Source organism: Dermochelys coriacea, chromosome 25 (assembly GCF_009764565.3).
Source record: "Dermochelys coriacea isolate rDerCor1 chromosome 25, rDerCor1.pri.v4, whole genome shotgun sequence".
Classification (NCBI taxonomy): domain Eukaryota; kingdom Metazoa; phylum Chordata; order Testudines; family Dermochelyidae; genus Dermochelys; species Dermochelys coriacea.
The window spans coordinates 2,733,258-2,756,531 of record NC_050092.1 but is presented as its reverse complement, the minus strand read 5'-3'; the positions used below and the strand labels follow the sequence as shown (position 1 = coordinate 2,756,531).

General features: G+C 47.8%; 1 protein-coding gene across 1 annotated transcript in view; it reads left to right on the top strand.

Moving 5' to 3' along the window:
- The window catches only part of FBN3 (fibrillin 3), a 285,607-nt gene that overhangs the window by 150,882 nt on the left and 111,451 nt on the right, over positions 1 to 23,274 (top strand). The window contains exon 9 of the mRNA XM_038384214.2: positions 4,423 to 4,548. Coding sequence (XP_038240142.1) covers positions 4,423 to 4,548 — 126 coding nt within the window. The remainder of the gene's footprint in view (positions 1 to 4,422; positions 4,549 to 23,274) is intronic.

Below are 23,274 nucleotides of genomic sequence, written 5' to 3'. Positions count from 1 at the left end.
GGATGTTGGGATTAATTGCACCCTCACTAAATTCACAGATGACACTAAACTGGGGGAAGAGGTAGATACAATGGAGGGTAGGGATAGGGTCCAGAGCAGAGGTGGGCAAACAACAGCCCACAGGCCACATCCGGCCCGCAGGACTCTCCTGCCTGGCCCCTGAGCTCCTGGACTGGGAGGCTAGTCCCTGGCCCCTCCCCCGCAGCCTCAGCATGCCACACCGCCTCTGCTCCGGGCACCGCGGTAAGGGGGAGGGGGAGTTGGATACAGGGCAGGGAAGTTTAGGGGCTGTGGTCAGAGGTCAGGGGTGTGGATAGGGGTTGGGGTGTTCAGAGGGTGGAAAACAGGGGGGTTGGATGGGGCAGAGGTCCCGGGGGGGCAGTCAGGAATGAGACGGGGGGTTGGACAGGGTGGCAGGGTGCAGTCAGAGGTGGGGAGTCTGGGGGTAGTCAGGGGACAGGGAGCAGGGGGTGGTGGATGGGGCAGGAGTCCTGGGGGAGCTGTCAGGGGGCAAGAAGCGGGGGGTCGGATAGGAGGCAGGGGCTGGGCCCCGCCTGGCTGTTTAGGGAGACACAGCCTCCCCTAACCGGCCTTCCATACAATTTTGGAAACCCGATGTGGCCCTCAGGCCAAAAAGTTTACCCACCCCTGGTCCAGAGTGACCAAGACAAATTGGAGGACTGGGCCAAAAGAAATCTGATGAGGTTCAATAAGGACAAGTGAAGAATCACGCACTTAGGATGGAAGAATCCCATGCACCGCTACAGGCTGGGGACCGAGTGGCTAGGCAGCCGTTCTGCAGAAAAGGACCTGGGGATTATAGTGGACGAGAAGCTGGATATGAGACAGCAGTGTGTCCTTGTTGCCAAGAAGGCTAACAGCATATTGGGCTGCATTAGTAGGAGCATTGCCAGCAGATCTAGGGAAGTGATTATTCCCCTCTTTCGGCACTGGTGAGGCCATATCTGGAGTATTGCATCCAGTTTTGGTCCCCCCACTACAGAAGGGATGTGGACAAATTGAGAGCTGGGGCACATGACTTATGAGGAGAGTCTGAGGGAACTGGGCTTGTTTAGTCTGCAGAAGAGAAGAGTGAGGGGGGATTTGATAGCAGCCTTCAACTACTGAAGGGGGTTTCCAAAGAGGATGGAGCTCAATTGTTCTCGGTGGTGGCAGATGACAGAACAAGGAGCAATGGTCTCAAGTTGCAGTGGGGGAGGTTGAGGTTGGATATTAGGTTTCAGAGTAGCAGCCGTGTTAGTCTGTATTCGCAAAAAGAAAAGGAGTACTTGTGGCACCTTAGAGACTAACAAATTTATTAGAGCATAAGCTTTCGTGAGCTACAGCTCACTTCATCGAATGCATCCGATGAAGTGAGCTGTAGCTCACGAAAGCTTATGCTCTAATAAATTTGTTAGTCTCTAAGGTGCCACAAGTACTCCTTTTCTTGTTGGATATTAGGAAACACTATTTCACTAGGCGGATGGTGAAGCACTGGAATGGGTTACCTATGGAGGTGGTGGAATCTCCATTCTTAGAGGTTTTTAAGGTCCGGCTTAAAGCCTTGGCTGGGATCATTTAGTTGGGGTTGGTCCTGCTTTGAGAAGGGGGTTGGACTAGATGACCTCCTGAGGTCCCTTCCAACCCTAATATTCTATGATTCTATAGCCCCTCACATAGCACTCTATAGCCCCTGTCCCTGTATTAGCCCTGTGCAACCTACATCCCACTGATAATGAACTAGCCTCACGTGACCTGCAGTCCAAGCTCACAGATCAGTCCCATACAGTGTCCAGCAGTAGTGCATTTTGGGAACTTTTGCAAACAACTGGATAATATTTGCAGTTTATGGACTCATTATAAAGCACCTCTGTTCTTAGCCTGCTTCTCTGATATCCCCGCTCCTGTAGCAGACACCATGCTGGCATGAAGCACCTCGCTGTAGGGACTTGTTCAACTTTATTCCCTCTCCTTACCCTTATGTTCTGTTTTCTGGCACATTATCGCCTATGGGCTCCCCATGTGATTCCTCGGCAGTGGTTGCTTGTGTCTGCAGTGAGCTAGACTTTAGCTGGGCCACGTGTAACGCTGACAGACCCTGGTTGTCAGTGGGCAGGATCAAACCTGCGGCCTCTGGGAGCTTAGAGCAGGAGCCTCTACCACATGAGCTAAAAGCCACCTGGCTGGTAGCTAAGGCTATACAGCAGACTTATTTTTACCTCTCTCTAAGTGGTCTCGGTACCACTAGATGTGACAGAACCCCACCCCCAGAAGGTGTGTGGATTACATATGCAGTTTATTAACACTGATCAGTAAAAAGGAAGCAATAGAAATAAATAATCCATTTTGCTGTTGTGGACATTACCAGGGGAGATCTGGAAACCTGGTGAATCTCCAGGCGCACGTCCCACCAACCTCTGGAGCACACTCAGTTCCAGCACAACTGCTCTTTCCAGCTCAGCTCTTGGCTGTCGTACTCTTTCCCCTGGTCAGATTATCAATTGTGGGTGCCCAAAGTTAGGAACAGGCCCCAGGAGCTGGCACCTGTTTACAGGTTCAGAACCGTGGGGATTCAAAGACGTAAGAAGGGAGAGGATGGTCTTGAAGCTACAGGTCAGGGTGCGGAAGAAGAAGAACTGGCTTCTGGTCCCAGCTCTGCCACAGAATTTCTGCTGAACCCTGCACTAGGCACAGCCTCTCCAGGCTTGCTTTTACCCAGCTGTAGCCTGGGAGCAATATTGCCCTCTCTTTCTGGGACAGTGGGTGTTCATTCACTGATGCTTGGGGAATGCTTTGACATGGTCCAATGGCAGTGGCTATCTTGCTGCAAGGCGTGTTGCGTGTTTCACTACTCATGTAACAATTCTTGTTAGTCCCAGGCAGGGCCGGCTCAAGGCACAAGCTTTCCAAGCAGGTGCTTGGGGTGGCATTCAGAATGGGGTGGCAGTCTGTGTCCCACAGTGGCAATTTGGCGGCAGCTCCGCAGTTGTTGCGGCGGCGGCAATTCAGTGGCAACTGCTTGGGGCAGCAAAATTGGTAGAGCCGCCCCTGGTCCCAGGGCCTCTGAACACTGGGCTCCATTTCACAGCTTCCAGATCAGCCTGCAGGCCATATTGCTGGATTCAACTGCAAAAAGACTTGTTGCAATTTCTTTGGGACTTGCCTTCTGTTGTCCAGTGAGAAGACGCTGACTCAGTGTTCATCTCGACTCTTTGTCTAACACATGTGCACCCCAATCCGAGGGAGCTGCAAAAAGAGAAGGACTTGGCAGAGCTTGTGGACACACATGGTCTTGCAACACCTTACAGCTAGTCCTGGTTTGGACCCCCTCCATCTCCAGGGGGCCTCCTGCAGCAGGGCCATAGGTCACTGATGTGGGGGCACATGAGGGGCATTACTGAACACCCAGATTCCCAGAGGTTCTTTTCTCGTGGGCTGTTCCCTGGTTTTGGAATCACTCCCTAGTACTCCCAGACAAGTGGAGCTGGACAGCATGTTCCCTCTCCACGTGTCTGCCCATCTAGCCATGTTCTCTGTCTTGTCCCTTTTGCTAACTTAATAGCAAAGTCTAAATACTCACTAATGGTGGCACAGCCATGGAGCAGTAAATGTTGTTGGGAAAGAGAGTGAGTGAGAGATGAGTGCCTGGCACTGACAGCAGAGTGCTATACAAAACCCTTTGTGCCTAAAATGGTGTGGTGCCAGTAGGGTGGATAACCCCAGTGCTGGGGTCACTGCAGGAGCTCCCAGGAGCACAGAAGGAACTAGCCAGTATTCTGCCTTTTGAAGACTGTACAACAGTCACTTGGTGCCTGACTTACCGTACTGGCTGGGACAGGGAGGGAGGGGTGCAGGACTATGGGAGGGTGGCTAGACAGCATTTGCGCAGTTGCCCAGTGGCCACAGGAGAGTGTGCAATGGCTTTGATTCAGGGTATGGGCGAGTGGTGGGTGAGTGGCTTGGCAGATACACGCACTGCCTGTCGTGGGAGCAGCAGGCGTTTTAGCAGTGTGTGGAGCTGGAGGCTGAGAAGTGCAGTGAAGCTCCTCAAGATCAGCTGTTTCCCTCAGTGGCTCTGCCTAGCTGAGCGGGAGTTCCTGGCAGGAGCAGTTTTGCGGGGGAGCCCTGGGTCTCTGCTGGCAGTCAGCCAGGGTGGTGAAGGGCCATGTAGAATAATGGGGATGGAGGAGAGGGATAATTACAGTGTCTCGACCCTACAAAAACGTCAGCTGAAGATATCACCCAAACAGCTGGCAGAGACCAGCCAGGGCCCTTTGGAGTGCAGGTGGCAGCCTGGAATTCCAGGTGCTGTCCTTGAGACAATTGCCTTTGGCCGAAAGTCCTTGGTGTAGATGAGCAGAGAAGATAGTGCAAATCATCTTTGCAGAGAAGACTAATCCCTGGTGGCTTGTTCTTTTCCAGATGTGGATGAGTGCACCACGATCTCCAGCGTGTGCGATGGTGGGGAGTGCACCAACACGGCAGGCAGCTACGTGTGCACGTGCCCGCGTGGCTTCATGACCAGTCCAGATGGATCCAGCTGCATTGGTAAGATGGCAGACAGCTCTAGGTTAGAAAGTAGCGGCTCATTCCTTGAGTTAGAGATCCAAGGTTCAGTCCGGGCCAGGAATGGTATTTCATTAGTGTTCCCTATCAGTGTCACACAGGGCCCTGTGGAACCAAAGTGATCCTTATTTAACAGCTCAGGGCTGCCTTACCATGAGGCGAACTGAGGCGGCTGTCTCAGGTGCCAGACTGGGCCGGGGGGGGGGGGCACCAGGACCCAGAGTGTAGAAAATTGTGTCTGCTGCTGGTGCATCTGTATTCTCTCTGCTCTAGATGCACAGAGATGGGGGAGAGCTGTGCTGGAGGAAGGAGGGCACAAGAGACAGAACAAGCAGGCAGGAGAAAAGTGGAGAGGGAATAACGGAAAGCAGCAGGAGCTGCAGGGAGAGAGAGGAGGAGGAGGAGCCTCTTATGCACCTCTCTAGCACCCCGAGGGCCTGGACTGATTAACCCCAGCTTCTCAGGGAACTTCCTGTTTCCTGCTGCTTCCCTGAACCCACTTGAGGAGAACAGGCAGTCAACTGAAGTAGTAGGAGCCAGTTTGGCCCTTAAGAGGCTGATATCTTCTCTCACTCAGGCCCTGCTACCAGCCTGCTTATTTGCCCTCTTCAACTGAGTGTTGAGAGCTACTATAGCTGGCACAGAACAGCAGTCATGAGTGAAAGAAGAAAACGCCCCTCTGGGTCAGCATTCAGAAAAAGAAAGAGAGCAAAGGAAGCTTTTCTATCTAAGCAGGAAGGAGCTCTCCTGACATACATAGACACGAATGTTCACGGTGAGCTTTCTGGCCCCAGTGAGGATGTGAGTGGTGAGGAGATGCCTGATCTTCCAGTTAGTCAGAGTGCAGGTGACCTGGCAGCTATTGCAGCATCCATATCTCCATCTCAAATGGGTGTAACCATGCACATTCCTGAAGAAAAGTGTAGATCAGAGAAGAGTTTGGTGGAGGCACAAGAAACAGCTGCTGCTGAGTTTAGTTCCTTAAGCCTAGATGATCCAGGACTGTGGACCCACTTGAGCAGTAGCCTGAGGGACTTCCTTGCACTGCATGGGCCACAGCAAGTGAAAAACTTCATGTTCCCCAAAGACAATGAAAATAGAAGCTTCCATCCAACACATTACTGGTGTGAAATCCCCAATGTGGAGAGGCCATGCCTTATGTACTCAAAAACCCAGAATGCTGTTTTTGTTGAAAACTCTTCCAGTCTAATGTTCCAGCCACATTGGATTCTACAGGAACAAAGGACTGGAAAAATCTGGCTAGAAATCTGGCATGCCATGAGAAAGCAGCAAATCATCAGAGAGCATTCCATAGGTGGAAAGAGCTTGAGGTGAGACTAAGGTTAAAGGCCACCACAGATGATCAGCATCAAGAGAAGATTGCATCAGAGTCTCTTTATTAACTTCAGCTTGGAGAAGTTGCGTTTTCCACTGGCATCTGTTACAGGAAGTGTTAGAAGTATGTGCAGAGCAACAAAAGCATTTGGAAAGAGGGTGGTCATCTTATTTGTGCACATATATTCCAAAACAGCCTTTGGAATTGATCCTGCTGAAATGTGTCTTGAAAGGGCTTTCAGTTCATCACCTAAATCACTTGCATCAATATTGCGCATGTCATCATGTGTCATCAACACTGTCTCTAGTGCCCTGCATTGCTGGTGTAGGTCTTCTTCAGGTATAGTGAGGAGTTTTGGAATATCATACAACATCCCAAATATACTGCTGTGTTCCTTGAGCTGCATGAAACGTTCTTCAACTGACTGTAATACACAGTCTAACACCTGGTTAAAGAATTCAACCTTGAATTGTTGTTTGGGGTCTCTTACGGGCTTTTCCCGTGCCTCGTAATCAAAATGTCTTTTTCTTCGGTGACTCTTGTATTCTTGAATGGGTAGGAAAATAGCTTCAGTGTGAAGTTCCTCTGCCAACTTCTGTGCACTCTTCAGAACGTTCTGAAATCCCTCATCTGACCCATAAGACTGTAGGTATGACTTTGCTTTGTCCAGTTGTTCCATTGCTCCAGACATATCAAGGTCAACACCTTGGAGTCTCTTGCTTACAACATTTATTTCAAACAGTATGTCATGCCACAATACTAAGCCACACAGAAATTTGAAGTTATATGCGTTTCTGGGAAGATAGATGATGCCATAGTTGCCATTATGGAGAATAATGCTATGACAGGAACTGTTCGTGGGAGAACAGTGGCAGAGGAAAATGGAATCACCTGGGCCGGAAGGCTCACCGTGAACATTTGTGTCTATGTATCTCAGGAGAGCTCCTTTCTGCTTAGATAGAAAAGCTTCCTTTGCTTTCTTTCTTTTTCTGAATGCTGCCCCAGAGGGTCATTTTCTTCTTTCACTCATGGCTGCTGTTCTGTGCCAGCTATAGTGGCTCTCAACACGCAATTGAAGGGGACAAATAAGCAGGCTGGTAGCAGGGCCTGAGTGAGGGAAGATATCAGCGTCTTAAGGGCCTCACTGGCTCCTACTACTTCAGTTGACTGCCTGTTCTCCTCAAGTGGGTTCAGGGAAGCGACAGGAAAGAGGAAGCTCCCTGAGAAGCTGGGGTTAATCAGTGGAGGCTCCTGCGGGTGCTAGAGAGGTACATAAGGGGCTCCTCCTCCTCTCTCTCCCAGCAACTCCTGCTGCTTTCTGTTATTCCCTCTCCACTTTTCTCCTGCCTGCCTGTTCTGTCTCTTGTGCCCTCCTTCCTCCAGCACAGCTCTCCTCCATCTCTGTGCATCTAGAGCAGAGAGAATACAGATGCACCAGCAGCAGACACAATTTTCTACACTCTGGGTTGCCTCATGGTAAGGCCAGCCCTGATTACAATCATCTCATCTAGCCATTTTAGTTTCTATTCTTGGGGACTGGAATTCCTAACTGGAGTTGCTCTGTGGGTACTTAGACAAAGGCTTTGTCTACACTACACACCTTTTGGCGACAGGGCTGTGCCACTACAGCAGTACCGCTAAAGGTGCACAGTGTAGCCACTGTTTGTTGGTGGGAGAGAGCTCCCCCACCGACAAAAAACTTCCACCCCAACGAACAGTGGTAGCTTTGTCGGCAGGAGAGCGTTCCTGCTGACAAAGCGCTGTTCACACAGGTGCTTTTCATCGGCAAAAATTTTGTCATTCGGGGAGGGGGTATTTTTTCCATACCTCTGAACGACAAAAGTTTTGTTGTTTAGGTTCCAGTATAGACAAAGTCAAAGTATCTCACATGATGTGAACAATGTTTGTCTTTATTAGGTTTCAGAGTAGTAGCCGTGTTAGTCTGTATTCGCCAAAAGAAAAGGAGTACTTGTGGCACCTTAGAGACTAACAAATTTATTAGAGCATAAGCTTTCGTGAGCTACAGCTCACTAGGAGGATGCTATTTTGGGATAAACAGAGATGGATGGCTTTTCTAATTTTTGAGGGCCAGGAGGAATTAATAGTTATTAATCATTCAAGGCATATCTGTTCCCTATACCCCTTACAGCATAACTGACAGGAATTTGGGGAAGATTTTCCTATGCTTGGGTCCTGTCCTACTTACAAGCCTTGGAGTCTGGAGTGAATCCTGTGTGTTTAACAGACGGAAATTTACCCCCAACCCTTGTAAATGTATGATAGTCCATTTCTCTGAGGAACAGACAAGAGTTTCTATGATAAACACATCATCTCTCTAATTACTTCTTCTTCTCTGTAGGGACACTTCCTGTAATAGAGATGAAGTCCATAATCTGTCTCAAAGTGCTAGAAGTTCATTCATCTTGAGCAGAGCAAAGACATAGTTATTTAAAATGAGCACTCTTTACAAATGAAGCAGAGATGGGGTCATTGTTGGGGTGATGGAAACTACGCAGTAGAGTTCACTGTTGGAAGCCCTGGGAAATGCTGCTGAGCTCATTTCATTTCCAGTCTGTTTTAGAGCCATAGAACCGGGACTAAAACTGATCATGTTTCAGTCACAAAAAGCAAACATAAAATGTATCATAGAGTCACCTTGTTAGAGGGGCCAATAGATTTTGACAAGAATGAAATTCCTTTCTTCCTTAGATCACACATGTTGGCATATGCAAGTCAATGTGTGTGTGTGTGTGTGGGGGGGGTATTTGAATGCTTTTTGGATGAGAAATGTAGACATTTAACGACTTTCACACTTGTCAAATGATTCATGAAATGAAAAGTAAATAGAATCAGGATCCCAAGATTTAAAAATAGTTTAAAGCCTAATTGGCTCTAGTGGTCTGTGACTGAATCTAAAGTCAATACATCATGCAGGAGCAATTTCCCTGAGCGAACATGGGCTGTTCACGTGCTGTCACAGTTTGGGACAGACAGTATTTTTTCTGGCAACTTGTGCAGACACCCGTGTGGGGTCCTGCCTCACAGTCCAGATTTTGAAAGCGGTTTATTTTATTTGGAGTTTTTTAAATTCATGTAGAGAGCGTTAGGGAGTCGAAACCCACAATTTATATTTAATAAAATAAACAGAATAAAGATTTTGCAAAAGCTAATATTAATAGATAAAGTGGCCCCCATTAAGAGTCACATGTATGCAGAGTAAGAAGGAGTGGCTGAGACCCTGTTCCGACTCCCACAGCCATTTCCCAGCACTTAGACAGGAAATAGCTGTAGTATTTCATATCCCACTGGGCAGTAATGTTTGATACATGGGAACATTTTAGATCACAGAGGCCTTGGAGTCTGTGACTCTATGAATGGCAACAGTAACTTTTTTCACATTTTTCATCAAGGTAAATTATTTTCTGGTTGAATTTAAACATTGTCCTGCAGTGTTTGCCCCCAAACATGGCAGCATTGAGGTAGGCAGGACAGCAAAAGAGTGAAACTGACTAGTCTGTTTTCATTGTCTTTTCTGGGCGAAACAAACAGAGTGAACAAACGGCAGCTGATGTGGTGAAAAGTCTAAGATTTTTTTTTAAATTAAACACTTATTGAAAGCCTACTCAGCTGCGTTTGAAGGAAGAATCCAGTCACTCCATGTGGCTAGAAATCATACAGGAATATGACTTTTGTGGTACTGGTTCCTCACCCTCACACCATTTGTTTAAACTCACAAAAGAGACTCTTGCCAATGCCATTTCCAGAAGGCTGGTGACTCCCTTGAGCTGCTTTACTGTAGAATCTGTTTTGCAAACAGAGAATTTTAAAAGAGAAATCACCTTCAAGTGCGTTACTGCTCTGGGAAGTGGCTGTGCTCCTACCCAACCCCCCCCCTGCATTCGGAGTCAGATCTGTAGTTTGTTAGCTTTTCCTGCTTTTTTACTGTTAGCACTGACAACTTGAGCTAAGATAGAGTGAGCTGGACTCTGTTTCTTCTTGGGCATCATCAACAGAATTATTGACTGAAGTTCCATTGCAGGGTAACTTTCAGTCAAGGGTGCCAGAGCCTTCCCAAAATGGGACATCCTCCCCCATCCTAAGGCCCTGCCCCCACCCTTTTTTCCCCCCAAGACCCCACCCCTGGCCAACCTGGATGCCGGACCAGGGTCAAGGAGTCCCCTCCCCACTCCTGGCCAGAGCCAGATCGGGGAGAGACACACAGGCAGCTGTGGGGAGCTGGCACGGAGTCACAGACCCTCCACCTCCATCTGCCCTGGGCCGGGTGGGGAGCCCCAAGAGCGGGGACACAGGCGGGGGGCTGCTCTCAGCCCCTCCGCATCACAGGCAGGTGGATGGTCCGCACGGCTCCACACTGGCCTGCCGGGGTGGGGGGGCGGCCTTGGGGGGAAGAGGAGGGGAAGGAGGCTGGATCTGCCCTGGCAAAAAATGGCTGGGCCAGGCCCATCCACTTTCAAAAAGTGGGAGGGCCCTGGCCCCCTGGTTCCAGCGCCACTGCTTTCAGTCACTCTGCAAACTCCTGGGAGTCAGTGCAGATTGGGAAGGGATCACTTGGAGCAGGGGTGTGACATCCAGCTCAAGGAGACATCTCCACACTGGCTCTGACTTGAGCTACCACACTCAGATAGAATGTAGCAATGGCAATGCAAGTGGTGGGACAGGTTAGCCACCCTGAATATGTGCCTGCGGATTCAGGTGGGGCCAGTCTTGTGGTGGCTAACTTACCTGTAGCACTGCTGCCGCTCCGTTCTATTTTTAGCATGGTAGCTAGATGAGAGCTAGCGCAAGTATGTCTCCTCAAGCTGGGAATCACCGCCCAGCGCAAAGTGTAGACATAGCCTGAGGGTCTAACTGGGAGCCTTATCTAATGGCACTGGTGCCCCGGATGCAGAGAACCCTGAGAGAGTAGGTGTGAAACGCAATCCAATCAGAATTCCTTGTTCCCTTTGCAGTGGTGTCAATGCCAGCACAGCATGCAAGGGCCCAGCATTCACTTTGAATGTTCAGGTTAGGCAGGATTTATTTTCTGTCTGCCCTATAATGACCCAGAGGGGAGTTGCAATACAGGTGCCCCCCCTTCACTAGGGCCAGGCTCCCTGGTCAGACTACATATACCATGATGCATTGCAGCCTCCCCACATGGTGCCGGAAGTTGCTGCATTGTGGGAGTCACTGGCCATGGCAGAGTCTTTCTGAGAGAAGCTCTCGTTAAGCAGTTGACATATAGATCTGCCAGATTAGAGGTCTATACTCTGTTCCCATTGTATGTAATCTCATAATGGGCTGTGAGGCCTTCCTCACTAATGAGTGCTGTGAAGGACGCATAATTACTAACCCCCATTGGTAGGACAGCTGAATGTAGAACCCATGTTCTCCTGTCTCCCAGCACAGCACTCCTTCCCTCAAGCCAAATCGTGCTGCGAGGGATGAAAAGACAGAGAGAAGGAGGATTGTTTCTGTTTGTTCGTCCTTGGGTGGCTCAGTTCTGCATCTCGCTCTCGGGAGCTGGCGGCATCCTCAGTGTAGATGGAATCCTGAGCCCTCTTGGCAGCAGTCATCAGCAAGCTCTGGTGAGCCTAGTGCGGGCTGGGAATGGTGATTTTCAGCTCCTTAGAACTTGGCTGAATCTGAACAGACTGTCATGGTGTCCGCAAAAGACAGCACCCTGAGCCCACAGCACTCTCCCTTCCCAATTTCCAAGTCCTGCTGCAAACCAGGGAGCCATTAGAGCACTAAAAAAAAAAAAGAAAAAAAAAAGAAAAGGGCTGAAAAATGTGTAAAGTGGAAAATTACTGCAGCTCCACCTGGTCCTCTGTATTTGACACAATGTATTTCTGTGGCTTTTCCCATTCAGTAATGCTGATGTGGTACAACTCTCTGCTCTGCGTCCATGCAATGAAATCTTCATAGGAACAATACGGACTCCTCAGCGTGCATTCACTGAACCCTGTCACACAGATTCAGCCTGTGGACAGGCAGGAGTCAAGGTCTGGTCTGTCAATGTGACAGCTCTCCTGACGGGGGCATTCACAGTCACTCCCTGGAGAAAAGGTCTGAGTCGCTCACTAACACCAATTTCACACTTTTTGGACTGTTGTTTCACAGGAAATTTGGAGTGTTTGTTTCATTCAGCCACTAGCTATCCAAATAAAGGAGCAGGGGTGAGAACCAGGGGAGGGGCTCTGTTTGGAATGAAAGTATCTGAAAGCAAAGAGATGTCCAGAAAGAGGTGACAGAACATTGCCACTTGCTCCCCTGTCAGCATCATCCTAGCTGGAGGCGGGTGAGAACTTTTCAACTAAACAGGTTTTCATCAGAAAACACCACTTTGGTGAAACCACAACTTTGCATGGGATTGAAACAGTTTCAATTGGGAAGCTTTGTCAGTCCAGGATGGACTTTCTGATCAGAACCACCAGTGAGGGAGCTACCTTAGCAGAGCCAAGAGAGCGGTGCTTGGTGCACCCATCAGGCGTTTGAGGATGAGCTTTAAGTCTCTGTCTGACTGATTTGGAGCAGGGGCGTGAACCTGGAGGGCTCCTCCTTCCTGGTGAGTGCCCTGGCTATTCCGAGGTGTCTCTCACTCTCTTGCGAAAAGCTGTGCAAGGTCTCAGCTTTGTCCCAATGCAGATTGGGAAAATGTTTGAAATCTTGATGTTTCATGGGCTGGGAAAACTGTTTCCCGCCCAGCTGTGCTGCTCCCCAGGACAGGTTCTCAGCTTTGTTTTGCCACCCGCGCAGGAAATGTTGACATCTGAGCAGTTCTTTGGTTTGAGTAGCAGTGCAATAAAGAAAAGCAAACCCCAGACACGTGCAGTCCCTTGCCAGATTACCATGACTCTGAGCAATATGCTGTAGGTGTCAATGCACTTCTATTCCCATCTTGCACTCAAGAAATCTCAAATTCCCTGTGAGCCTTCCTACTAGTATTTTCCAAACAATCACAACTGTTCCCTCACCCCTCCCCAAACTGGGGTGCTGCTAAAGTTAAGGAAACAGGTTCAACTCTGTCTCTCTCATCCTACTTTGTCTGAACCTATGTGCTATTTTGGAACCTTTTTTTGCCTTCAATATTACTTGCTGTAGTGAGATTACCATGCAAAGCTGTCAAATTAATGGCTGTGTAACTCAGGCGGAATAACACCACACAGGCCTTGGGCTTGTGGCTCCTGAACCGCGGGTGGTCCTGCCAAGAGGCCAGGGATCAGCCGTGTGTCTATGAGTGAGACTGGCCAAGTAGGGATTACATTACTTTCTCAGATAGTTTTACATACCACAGCCGCTTCAGGAGCTGAGCAAAGGCATCTGAGTTTACTGAACCAAGTGCCTCCAAGTTCCTAGGGGCTGTGTTGCTCCCACCACTGCACAAATGTGTGGTGCTCTGTGCCTCAGCAGAGCTGTCACTGCCACACATCCTCTCCTTGCTGCAGGGATGAATGCCAGCTGCAGCCTAGTGGCCAACTGTTATGGTGCCGGGCAGCTGTGCCGATGGGGAGAATCCCACAGACGAGTGGGGTGGGGGCCAGGAGGGGGGAGTGTCCTCCCCAAACACAGCATGATCTCCTAGCAATGCGTTTGGGTGCAGCAGTCATTTAGAGGTACCATCCCTACAGATCTAGGTAAGTTGTAAAGAGAGAGCTCTGGGCCACCCCAGGGCCCTTCCTGTAGTTAACATTTTCAGGGGCTGGAGTGTGAGGAATGGTGACACTTTCAGCTTTTCCCAGCACTCCCCTGAGCCTGGCCTAGTCTGGGTCAAAACAGAGGAGCCTTGCCTACAGGCAGAACGAGAGACAGCTGTTTAATAATGATCCTTACCTCCCAAACGCTGGGTGAACATTTACCACTCAGTCCAGCCAGGTAGGTAAAGACACACCAATCATTACCTGCCCTGACTAGAGCCTCAGCACCTGTCTGCATACACATGATATTACACCAGTGCAAACCCTGTGTCGGTGAATCAGTGTCACCAGCAACTCCTGGCTCCCAGTCCCCTATGTTGCCTGCTGATTTTCCATTCTCTCAAGTGATCCATCCCTGTCTCCCATTCTCAGCTTCTGGCAAACAGAGGCTAGAGACAACATCTCTGCCTGTCCTGGGTAATAGCCATTGCTGGACCTATCTTCCATGAACGTATCTAGTTCTTTTTTTAACCCTGTTATGATCTTGGCCTTCACAACATCCTCTGGCAAAGAGTTCCAAAGGCTGACTGTGCGTTGTGTGAAAAAATACTTCCTTTTGTTTGTTTGTTTTAAACCTGCAGCCTATTAATTTCATTTGATGACCCCTGGTTCTTGCGTTATGAGGAGTAAATAAACACGTCCTTATTTACTTTCTCCACACCAGTCATGATATTTTAAACCTCTGTCATATCCCCCCTTCGTTATCTCTTTTATAAACTGAAAAGTCCCAATCTTACTAATCTCTCTTCATACAGAAGCTGCTCCATACCCCTAATTGTTTTTCAAAAAGAAAAGGAGTACTTGTGGCACCTTAGAGACTAACAAATGTATTAGAGCATAAGCTAATTGTTTTTGTTGCCCTTTTCTGAACCTTTTCCAATTTCAGTATTTCCTTTTTGATATGGGGTGACCACATCTGCATGCAGTATTCAATATGTGGGCGTACCATGGATTTATACAGAGGCAATATGATATTTTCTCTCTTATTATTCTTAACGATTCCCAACATTCTGTTTGCTTTTTAACTGCCGCTGAACACTGAGTGGATGTTTTCGGAGAACAATCCAAAATGACTCCAAGATCTCTTTCTTGAGTGGTAACAGCTAATTTAGACCCCATCATTTTATATGTCTAGTTGGGATTATGTTTTCCAATATGCATTACTTTGCATTTATCAGCATTGAATTTCATCTGCCATTTTGTTGCCCAGTGACCCCGTTTTGTGAGATCCCTTTGTAGCACTTTGCAGTCTGCCTCGGACTTAACTATCTTGAGTAGTTTTATATGATCTGCAAATTTTGTCACCTCACTGTTTACCTCTTTTTCCAGATCATTTATGAACATGTTAAATAGGACAGGGTCCCGTACAGACACCTGAGGGACACCACTATTTACCTCTCTCCATTCTGAAAACTGACTATTTATTTCTACCCTTTGTTTCCTTTCTTTTAACCAGTTGCTGATCCATGAGAGGACCTTCCCTCTTATCCCATGACAGCTTACTTTGCTTAAGAGCCTTTGGTGAGGGACTTTGTCAAAGGCTTTCTGAAAAGCTAAGTACACTATATCCACTGGATCCCCCTTGTCCACATGATCATTAACCCCCTCAAAGAATTCTAGTGAATTGGTGAGACATGATTTCCCATTACAAAACCATGTTGACTGTTCCCCAACAAATTATGTTAATTTATGTGCCTAATAATTCTGTCCTTTACTATAGTTTCAACCAATTTGCCCAGTACTGAAGTCAGGCTTACCGGCCTGTAGTTGCCAGGATCACCTCTGGAGCCCTTTTTAAAAATTGGTGTCACATTAGCTATCCTCCAATCATTTGGTACAGAAGCTGATTTAAATGTTAGGTTACAAAACACAGTTAGCATTTCTGCAATTTCACATTTGAGTTCCTTCAGAACTCTTGGGTGAATATGGTGTGGTCCTGGTGACTTACTACTTTTTAGTTTATCAATTTGTTCCCAAAACTCTACTAATGACACCTCAATCTGGGACAGTTCCTCAGATTTGTCACCTAAAAAGAATGGCTCAGGTTTGGGAATCACCCTCATATCCTCAGCCAGGAAGACCAGTGCAAAGAATTCATTTAGTTTGTCCACAATGGCCCTATCGTCCTTGAGTGCTCCTTTAGCATCTTGGTCGTCCAGTGGCCCCTTCTGATGTACTTAAAAAAAATTTTTTTTGCCATTACTTTTTGAGTCTTTGGCTAGCTGTTCTTCAAATTATTTTTTGGCCTTCCTAATTATATTTTTACACTTTGCTTGCTCCTTTCTATTTTCCTCACTAGGATTTATCTTCAACTTTTTAAAGGATGCCTTTTTGCCTCTCACTGGTTCTTTTACTTTGTTGGTTAGCCACGGTGGCACTTTTTTTTTCTCTTACTATGTTTTTTAATTTGGAGTATACATTTGAGTTGAGTCTCTGTTATGGAGTCTTTAAAAAGTTTCCATGCAGCTTGCAGGGGTTTCACATTTGGTGCTGTACCTTTTAATTTCTGTTTAATTAAACTTCCTCATTTTTGTGTAGTTCTCTTTTCTGAAATTAAATGCTGCCATGCTGGGTTGCTGTGGTGTTTTCCCTGCCACAGGGATGTTAAATTTAATTATATTATGGTCACTATTACCAAACGGTCCAGTTAGATTCACCTCTTGGACCAGATCCTGTGCTCCACTTAGGACTAAATCAAGAATTGCCTCTCATCTTGTGGGTTCCAGGACTAGCTGCTCCAAGAAGCAGTCATTTAAGGCGTCAAGAAACTTTATCTCTGCATCCCGTCCGGAGGTGACATGTAAACAGTCAATATGAAGATAGTTGAAATCCCCCATTATTATTGAGTTTTTTATTTTTATAGCTTCCTTGAACATTTCACAGTCACTATCACCATCCTGGTCAGGTGGTTGGTAGTATATCCCTATTGCTATATTTTTATTATTCAAGCAGGGAATTTTTATCCAGAGAGATTCTATGGTACAGTTTAGTTCATTTAAGATTTTTACTTCATTTGATTTGACGCTTTCTTTCACATATAGTGCCACTCCCCACCAGCACGACCTGATCTGTCCTTCCAATATATTTTGTATCCTGGTATTACTGTGCCCCATTGATTATCCTCATTCCACCAAGTTTCTGTGATGCCTATTATATCAATATCCTCATTTAATACGAAGCAGTCTAGTTCGCCCATCTTATTATTTAGACTTCTAGCGTTTATATATAAACGTTTTAAATGATTGTCACTTTTTTGCTGTCTGCCATTACATGATGTAATTGAATGCGACTTTTTTTATTTGTCTATTTCTGATCAGATCCTACCCATATTTTATCATCTTCCATCCTCTCCTCCTTACTAGGACATAGAGAATCTCTATTAATAGATATTCCCCTAAGGGATGTCTCTGTCCGAACCATGTGCTCCTCCACACCTGTAGGCTTTCCCCAAGCCCTTAGTCTGAAAACTGCTCTCCCTTTATCTCAATCTGCAGTCTCCTGTGCCAGAAGAAATGCTCCGTCCACAAGAAGTGATTCATTCTGGGGCCAGCGCAATGAAATGGTTAAAAGAAAGTGTCTGATAAAAGGCCCAGTTGACTTAATCCCTTTGGCTTTAAAAAGGGGTCACTGTTCTCTGCAAGTCTCAGAGCTGGGATTAGAGATGAAATTTACATAGAAACAAAGATCAAACACCCCAGTGCAATTAATTCCAATTACATTTCAGGGGAATGTCAACTTGCTGGCACAGGTAGCTGTAAAACTCCTAAAAGCCGATCTGACGGGATTCCCCCTCATTAGTTTGCTTCATAAACCAGGGAATGGAGCTGAATTAGCTGAAGAGTTGAACTGTTCCTTAGAGGACATTTTCTCAACCTAGGCCAATCTGGGCAGGTGCAGCACTGACTCCCATCCCAAGTCCTGGGCTACCAGCCACCCAACCCCGCACCCCAGGCCCAACTGTCACGGCTTTTGCAAGGCTCATAGAACTGGAATGTGTTTCTGGGTCTTGTGAGCCTCTGGCAGCACGTCACCACACAGCTTGGGCACGCATGAGATGCAGCCACACCTGGCAATTGCTGTGTAGACACATCCTCTGTTAATTGCCAGCGACTTCTCCAGCTACAGGAGTGCCTAGGTAACCAGCAGGGGAGAGACAGTGAGAGCGAGAGCGAGATCTGCTGTGCACATTTTCATCCCCAAGGACTTCATGAGTTTCACATATTGACCTACACACTTCTTCCTCTACTGAAATACATGCTTCTGTAGGGAGCGCCCCAGCAGTTGGTTCAGTGGAGCACAGCTCCACAGCACACAGTTTCACATGGAAGTACAGAAGAATGCAGCGCGAAGAAGCTTTTGGATTGATCAGCTCCATCCACAAAGACTGGGGACAGTCCAAGAAGAACAGCAAGTTAGAGCCCGCCCCCAGCTGACGTTATTGCTGGGACATGAGACAGAGACTTGTGGGAGCTGAACATCTGGCTTGCCATGGCTGGTATCTGCTGCCAGCAGCTCTTTCCTGTCAAATCAGAAAAGTGAGTAAAAATCTTATGACTGTGCCTGGCCAGGCCTGCAAGGAGTGCCCAAAGGTGCCAGTCCTGCAAGGCAAGTCACCTAGGTGTATTCGAGGGACGAGTTTTTGCCCTATGATAGGAGCATATTGTGTGCTCTGATGTATTATGAGCTGGAAGCTGATGCGGCTGCCTTGATCGGTGTGAGCTAGCACTGTGAGTCAGCATACAGGGCAGGGCACGTGGCCACTGACACGAGCTACGAGGAGCATGTCTGACTGTTCGGAGAGTGCTGGGGCAGCTCCAAACCAGGGCAGAGCAGAGAGAAGCTGCAGGATAGCAGGTGAACTTGCATTTTGGTTCCATCTCCTGCACCTGTTTTGTGTAATGCTTGCATGGAAAGTTGCTGGCAGTAGGTACCGAGTAAGATGGGCGAAGCCAACACTGTACATCTATGCAGGGGCAAGACCTGGTCACAAGCCTGATGGACTCTTCTGTAGATGTTTGGCTGCTCTGGTGATTCCTGCCTAGACAGCTGCTCAGAGATGCCTGTTGTATAATATTGATCTCAAAGGCCTAAGGCGTTAAAGGTGTTTATAAACTCCTTCACTGTCCCACATTACAGAGTGACAGGTTTGGGGGGGATGGGGGGGCCGATCTACAGAGACCATACTTTGCTCAGTTGCTTGGCAAACCCAAAATCTTTCATTCTAAAACTGAAAGTTTATTGATCAGACACAAGAAAGAAAAAGAAATTAAAACAAGCATTGATACTGAAACTGAGAGATTGTGCAAAACAAAAAAAATCAAAGCCTTTCAAGTCTCTCTCCTTTTTTAGGCAAAATATCAGTCTCTTATTTTCAGAACAACCTTTCTTTGATGAAAAGCCTAGGGAAGGGTTAACTTTACTTCCGGTCCTGATGTGCGAAGGGTATTCACTTCTCCTGTTTCTAACAGATAGATGGAGGCCAGGTGGAGAAGAGAGAGGATGGAAAAGGTGAGGGAAATACAGCTTTGCAGCACTGGCTGGCTGGCTAGTCACAAATAGGTGCTCTGGCTTTGGCTAGCAGGCCAAGCATCACACCTGCTGTTTGAACCCTGGAGCATGATCTGGGCAGGAGTGTCATCTGGTTGGATTTGTTCTCCTTAGACAAGGCAGGGGTGGACAAATGCAGTATGGCTGATTTCAGGAGCTGATGAAAAGTGGAGAGAATGAGGGAAAGGATAGGAGATGAGGGAGGGCAGAAAACACCACCAGGGAAAGGAAAACAGTGCAGTCTCTTACCTGCTTCTGAGGTGTGGGAAATTAGGTTTCCCCGCCAATGGGCTGAGGACTGGACATCAGGGTGATGTGATGATTTTCTAAACTCACAAGTAACAAACCAGGTTCCTTAAACAAGGCTGGGCCGGCCAGCCAGCTCTCAGGAGGAAAGTCCTTCACCTGGCCTGCTCCTACCCACTGGAGGTGGAGAAAGTGGAGAGGAGCTGAGACAAGCTGCAGTGTGGGTAGGTCGCGGGAAGAGCGGAGAGAATATTCTTCTTTTCCAAGTCTCTTTTTAAGAACCTCACAAAGGAGGACGAGCAGGTAGCATCTTTTACCCCCTTTATGTTGTCCACCAGTGAAATTCGTTTACGGTCAGACTTGGCCTAGGTAACTTTGTTCTCACATGTTCTGTTTACCAAGTCTGATCTCACACATGTTGCAGTTGAGCTGAGGGTAACTTTGTACGTCCAGCAATTGCAACATGCCCCCCAGGATTCAGTGGGGCCAGGAGTATCTGTACCACAGTCTGAGCTGCACATGTTCCTGTGTGATAGCATTAATCTGGCTTGTATTGTTCATAAGCCTCATCCTGATGATTGTCTCCACAGGCACATATGGCCAGGTCCTCAGCCCCAGTGAGACCACTGACAGAGCAGCATATGGCTGCCCTAGAGGGGCACTAGATGATCCCCCCAGTGTGAGTCTCTCCCTGCCTTCTCTCCATTGGGGGAACATGTGAGGGCAGAGCTGAAGTGCAACATGCTCTGCCAGTTCTACAGCCAGCAAAACTGTCCCTGTGGAACTTCTTGAGTTGGCATAAATTAGAGATTCCCTGAGGCTGCTTCAGCTTACACCAGAGTCCAGGTTTGCCCCATACCTGCTCCAGGATCAGATGGTTCATGTGAACCATCTGGCGGGTATGTTGATGCATAGATGGAGCATGTGGTACGATAGGTAGAGGCAAATCTGGGATTTCAGAGATGCCAGAATGGGAGGTTGGACCTTGGGGTGGTCTGGGGAGATAAGGCCTTGGAGAGCCCATACAGTCTGCTGCAGGCAGCCAGGGCACGGTGGACTGGCAGTGAAAAGAGCTCCTCACAGAGCACTGGTAGAGCAGGCAGATGGGGATCCCAGCAGAAGCACCAGGCACAGCGATAGGCAGGCCTCCCTGGGAAGCGTCTTAGAATATCTAATGTAGGGACTAGACTGGGACCCTGGTGGGGCCTTTGTGCCATCTGATCCCTTCTTCTGGGTGGGCTCGAGTATGGCAAGAATCGCCAGCTTTGGGGCCTGTCCACCTCAGCCTGAAATCAGGAATTTCAGACAGGTGTGAAAAATCAAATCTCCCAAAGCCCTGCAGAGGCCCAGAATATGGTCCTGAACCTGGGCGGTGAAGCCAGCTGCTGTGGAAGGTATTATTACTAGTATGGCCCATAGATGCCAGCTAAGGTCAAGGCTCGGTAACATGGGTGCTGCTCAGACACAGAGAGAGACCATCCATGCCCTATAGAGCTCACAGTCAAAACACACAAGGGCAGGAGGGGAAACTAAGGCAAAGAGAGGGTCTCTTCACCAGGCTCAAGCATTGTTGAAAATGGCCTGCCCATTCCTGAAGAAGGGATAAAGAGATACTGTTCAGTCATGGAAGAGTTAATGAATGCTACCTCCTCTTGCTGTGGAGTAAGTGTCCATCTAACCCATGTTGGGGCCCCTTTGTCCTCCCCCAAACTCAGCCGCTAATGCAGAGTGTATTTTATGGATGTATTCGCCAATCCTCACCCTGGAACTGGCATTTGTGCATAAACTCTGGCTGGGGAAGCAGTGGAATGAGTCAGGGTCAGATTTAGTCTTTGGAGTGGGCAATTGTGACGCTGAATGTTACCTGCAAATACTCTCATGAACTCCAAATGGCAGTGTCAAGAAACCTGCCTTGAGTCTAGCTTGTGTGTTTAGAAGACAGTGACACAGGAAGGGACACCAGCAAGGGGCCAGGCCCACCCACTTCTCTTCCCATGTACTCTGGCACCTCAATCTCCCTCCAGCCAGACTCAGTCTCATAGACCTTAGGCCGCACTTACTGCTGTGGGGTTTGAGGGCAGAGAAGGTGAGCAGTCACCGCTTTCATCACCTTGTGCTGCAGATCATGACATGTACGATCTTTAGGAGCCTGATGTTGGGTTAGCCGAGTGTGACTGGAGTCCCAGGGGGCCATGCTGAGGTCACTCAATTAGGGTGAACTGCAAAGGACAGGGCAGACAATTCCTAAAGCTGGTGGATATTCCAATACTTAGATTTACCAAACCAGCACAAAACAGCTTCTATAATATGTGACAAAGGTCCTCCTCTGCCTTGGTGGGTCCTGCGCTTTTTGGCGGATTTGCTCGCCTCAGAGATTCATAGCAGCCCTCAGTTTGGCCACTTTTGCTCGTGGCTCAAACCTTCCATTCATTCAGCTAACCTCATCACTGGCCAGCATGGGGGAAAAGGGAGAACAATCCCCACAGTCTCTGTGTCCCACCTAGTGGGTCGGGGACAGGCCAGATCCCTTTCCAAATTAGACCTTCCCTTCTGGTGTTTCTCACAGACCAGGTCAACCCCTCCTGTGTCCGATCAGGGGTTGTGGGGGATGCGGGGAACCCAGGCCCACCCTCTACACCAGCTTCCAGCCCAGGGCCCTGTGGATTGCAACTGTCTACAATGTCCGCTGTATCAGCTGCGTGACAGCTACAACTCCCTGGGCTACTTCCCCATTGTCTTCCCCCAGCACCTTCTTTATCCTCACTGCAGGATCTTCCTCCTGAAGCCTGATCACACTTGTACCCTTCAGTCCTCCAGCAGTACACCTTGTCACTCCCTGCTCCTTGTGCACCCCCCACCTCACTGATGGGAGGTCCTTTTTAAACCAGGTGTCCTGATTCGCTTGCCTGCCATAATTGATTCTTGTAAGTTCTTAATTGGCTCCAGGTGTTTTAATAAGCTTTCCTGTCTTAATTGCAATTGATTCTAGCAGGTTCCTGATTTCTCTAGGGCAGCCCCTGCTCTGGTCACTCAGGGAACAGAAAACTATTCATCCAGTGGCCAGTATATTTGCCTTCTACCAGACTCCTGTACCCCACTGGTCTGGGTCTGTCACAAATACCTTACTGGTTGCCCAGAAGCCAACAACACAGTTCCCTTAAAGCAACCCTCCACCCAGACACCCAAGTCAAATATGATGAGGACTACTGAAGATCTTGTTCACCATATAAGAAAGTTCTACCAATTGCAAAGGATCGGACACATTGCCTCCCAGGCTAATGAATTTTTCAGTTCTTACCCAAATACATGCTTACAGCCAGTTCTTATTAACTAAACTAAAATTTATTTAAAAAGAAAAGAGAGAGAGTATTGGTTAAAAGATCAGTATACATACAGACATGAGTACAGTTCTGAGATCAGATTCATAGTAGAGATAAAAAGAAAAGGAGTACTTGTGGCACCTTAGAGACTAACAAATTTATTTGAGCATAAGCTTTCGTGAGCTACAGCTCACTTCATTGGATGCATTCCTATGAGTTTTTTCATGAAGTTGATAGATTTCCACTCCATATGGCTAAATTCAGTGCCTTGCATAATGCATCCGATGAAATGAGCTGTAGCTCACGAAAGCTTATGCTCAAATAAATGTGTTAGTCTCTAAGGTTCCACAAATCCTCCTGTTCTTTTTGTGAATACAGACTAACACGGCTGCTACTCTGAAACCTGTCATAGAGATAGTGAGCTTTGTAGTTGCAAAGAGTTCTTTCAGAATTAGTCCATAGGTTATAGTCCAATGTCCAAATTCAGGGGATTCAGTTAGAACTGGAGATCTCAGCCTTATCACTTAAGCTTCCCCTTCATGAAGCATCAAGCAGATTTGAG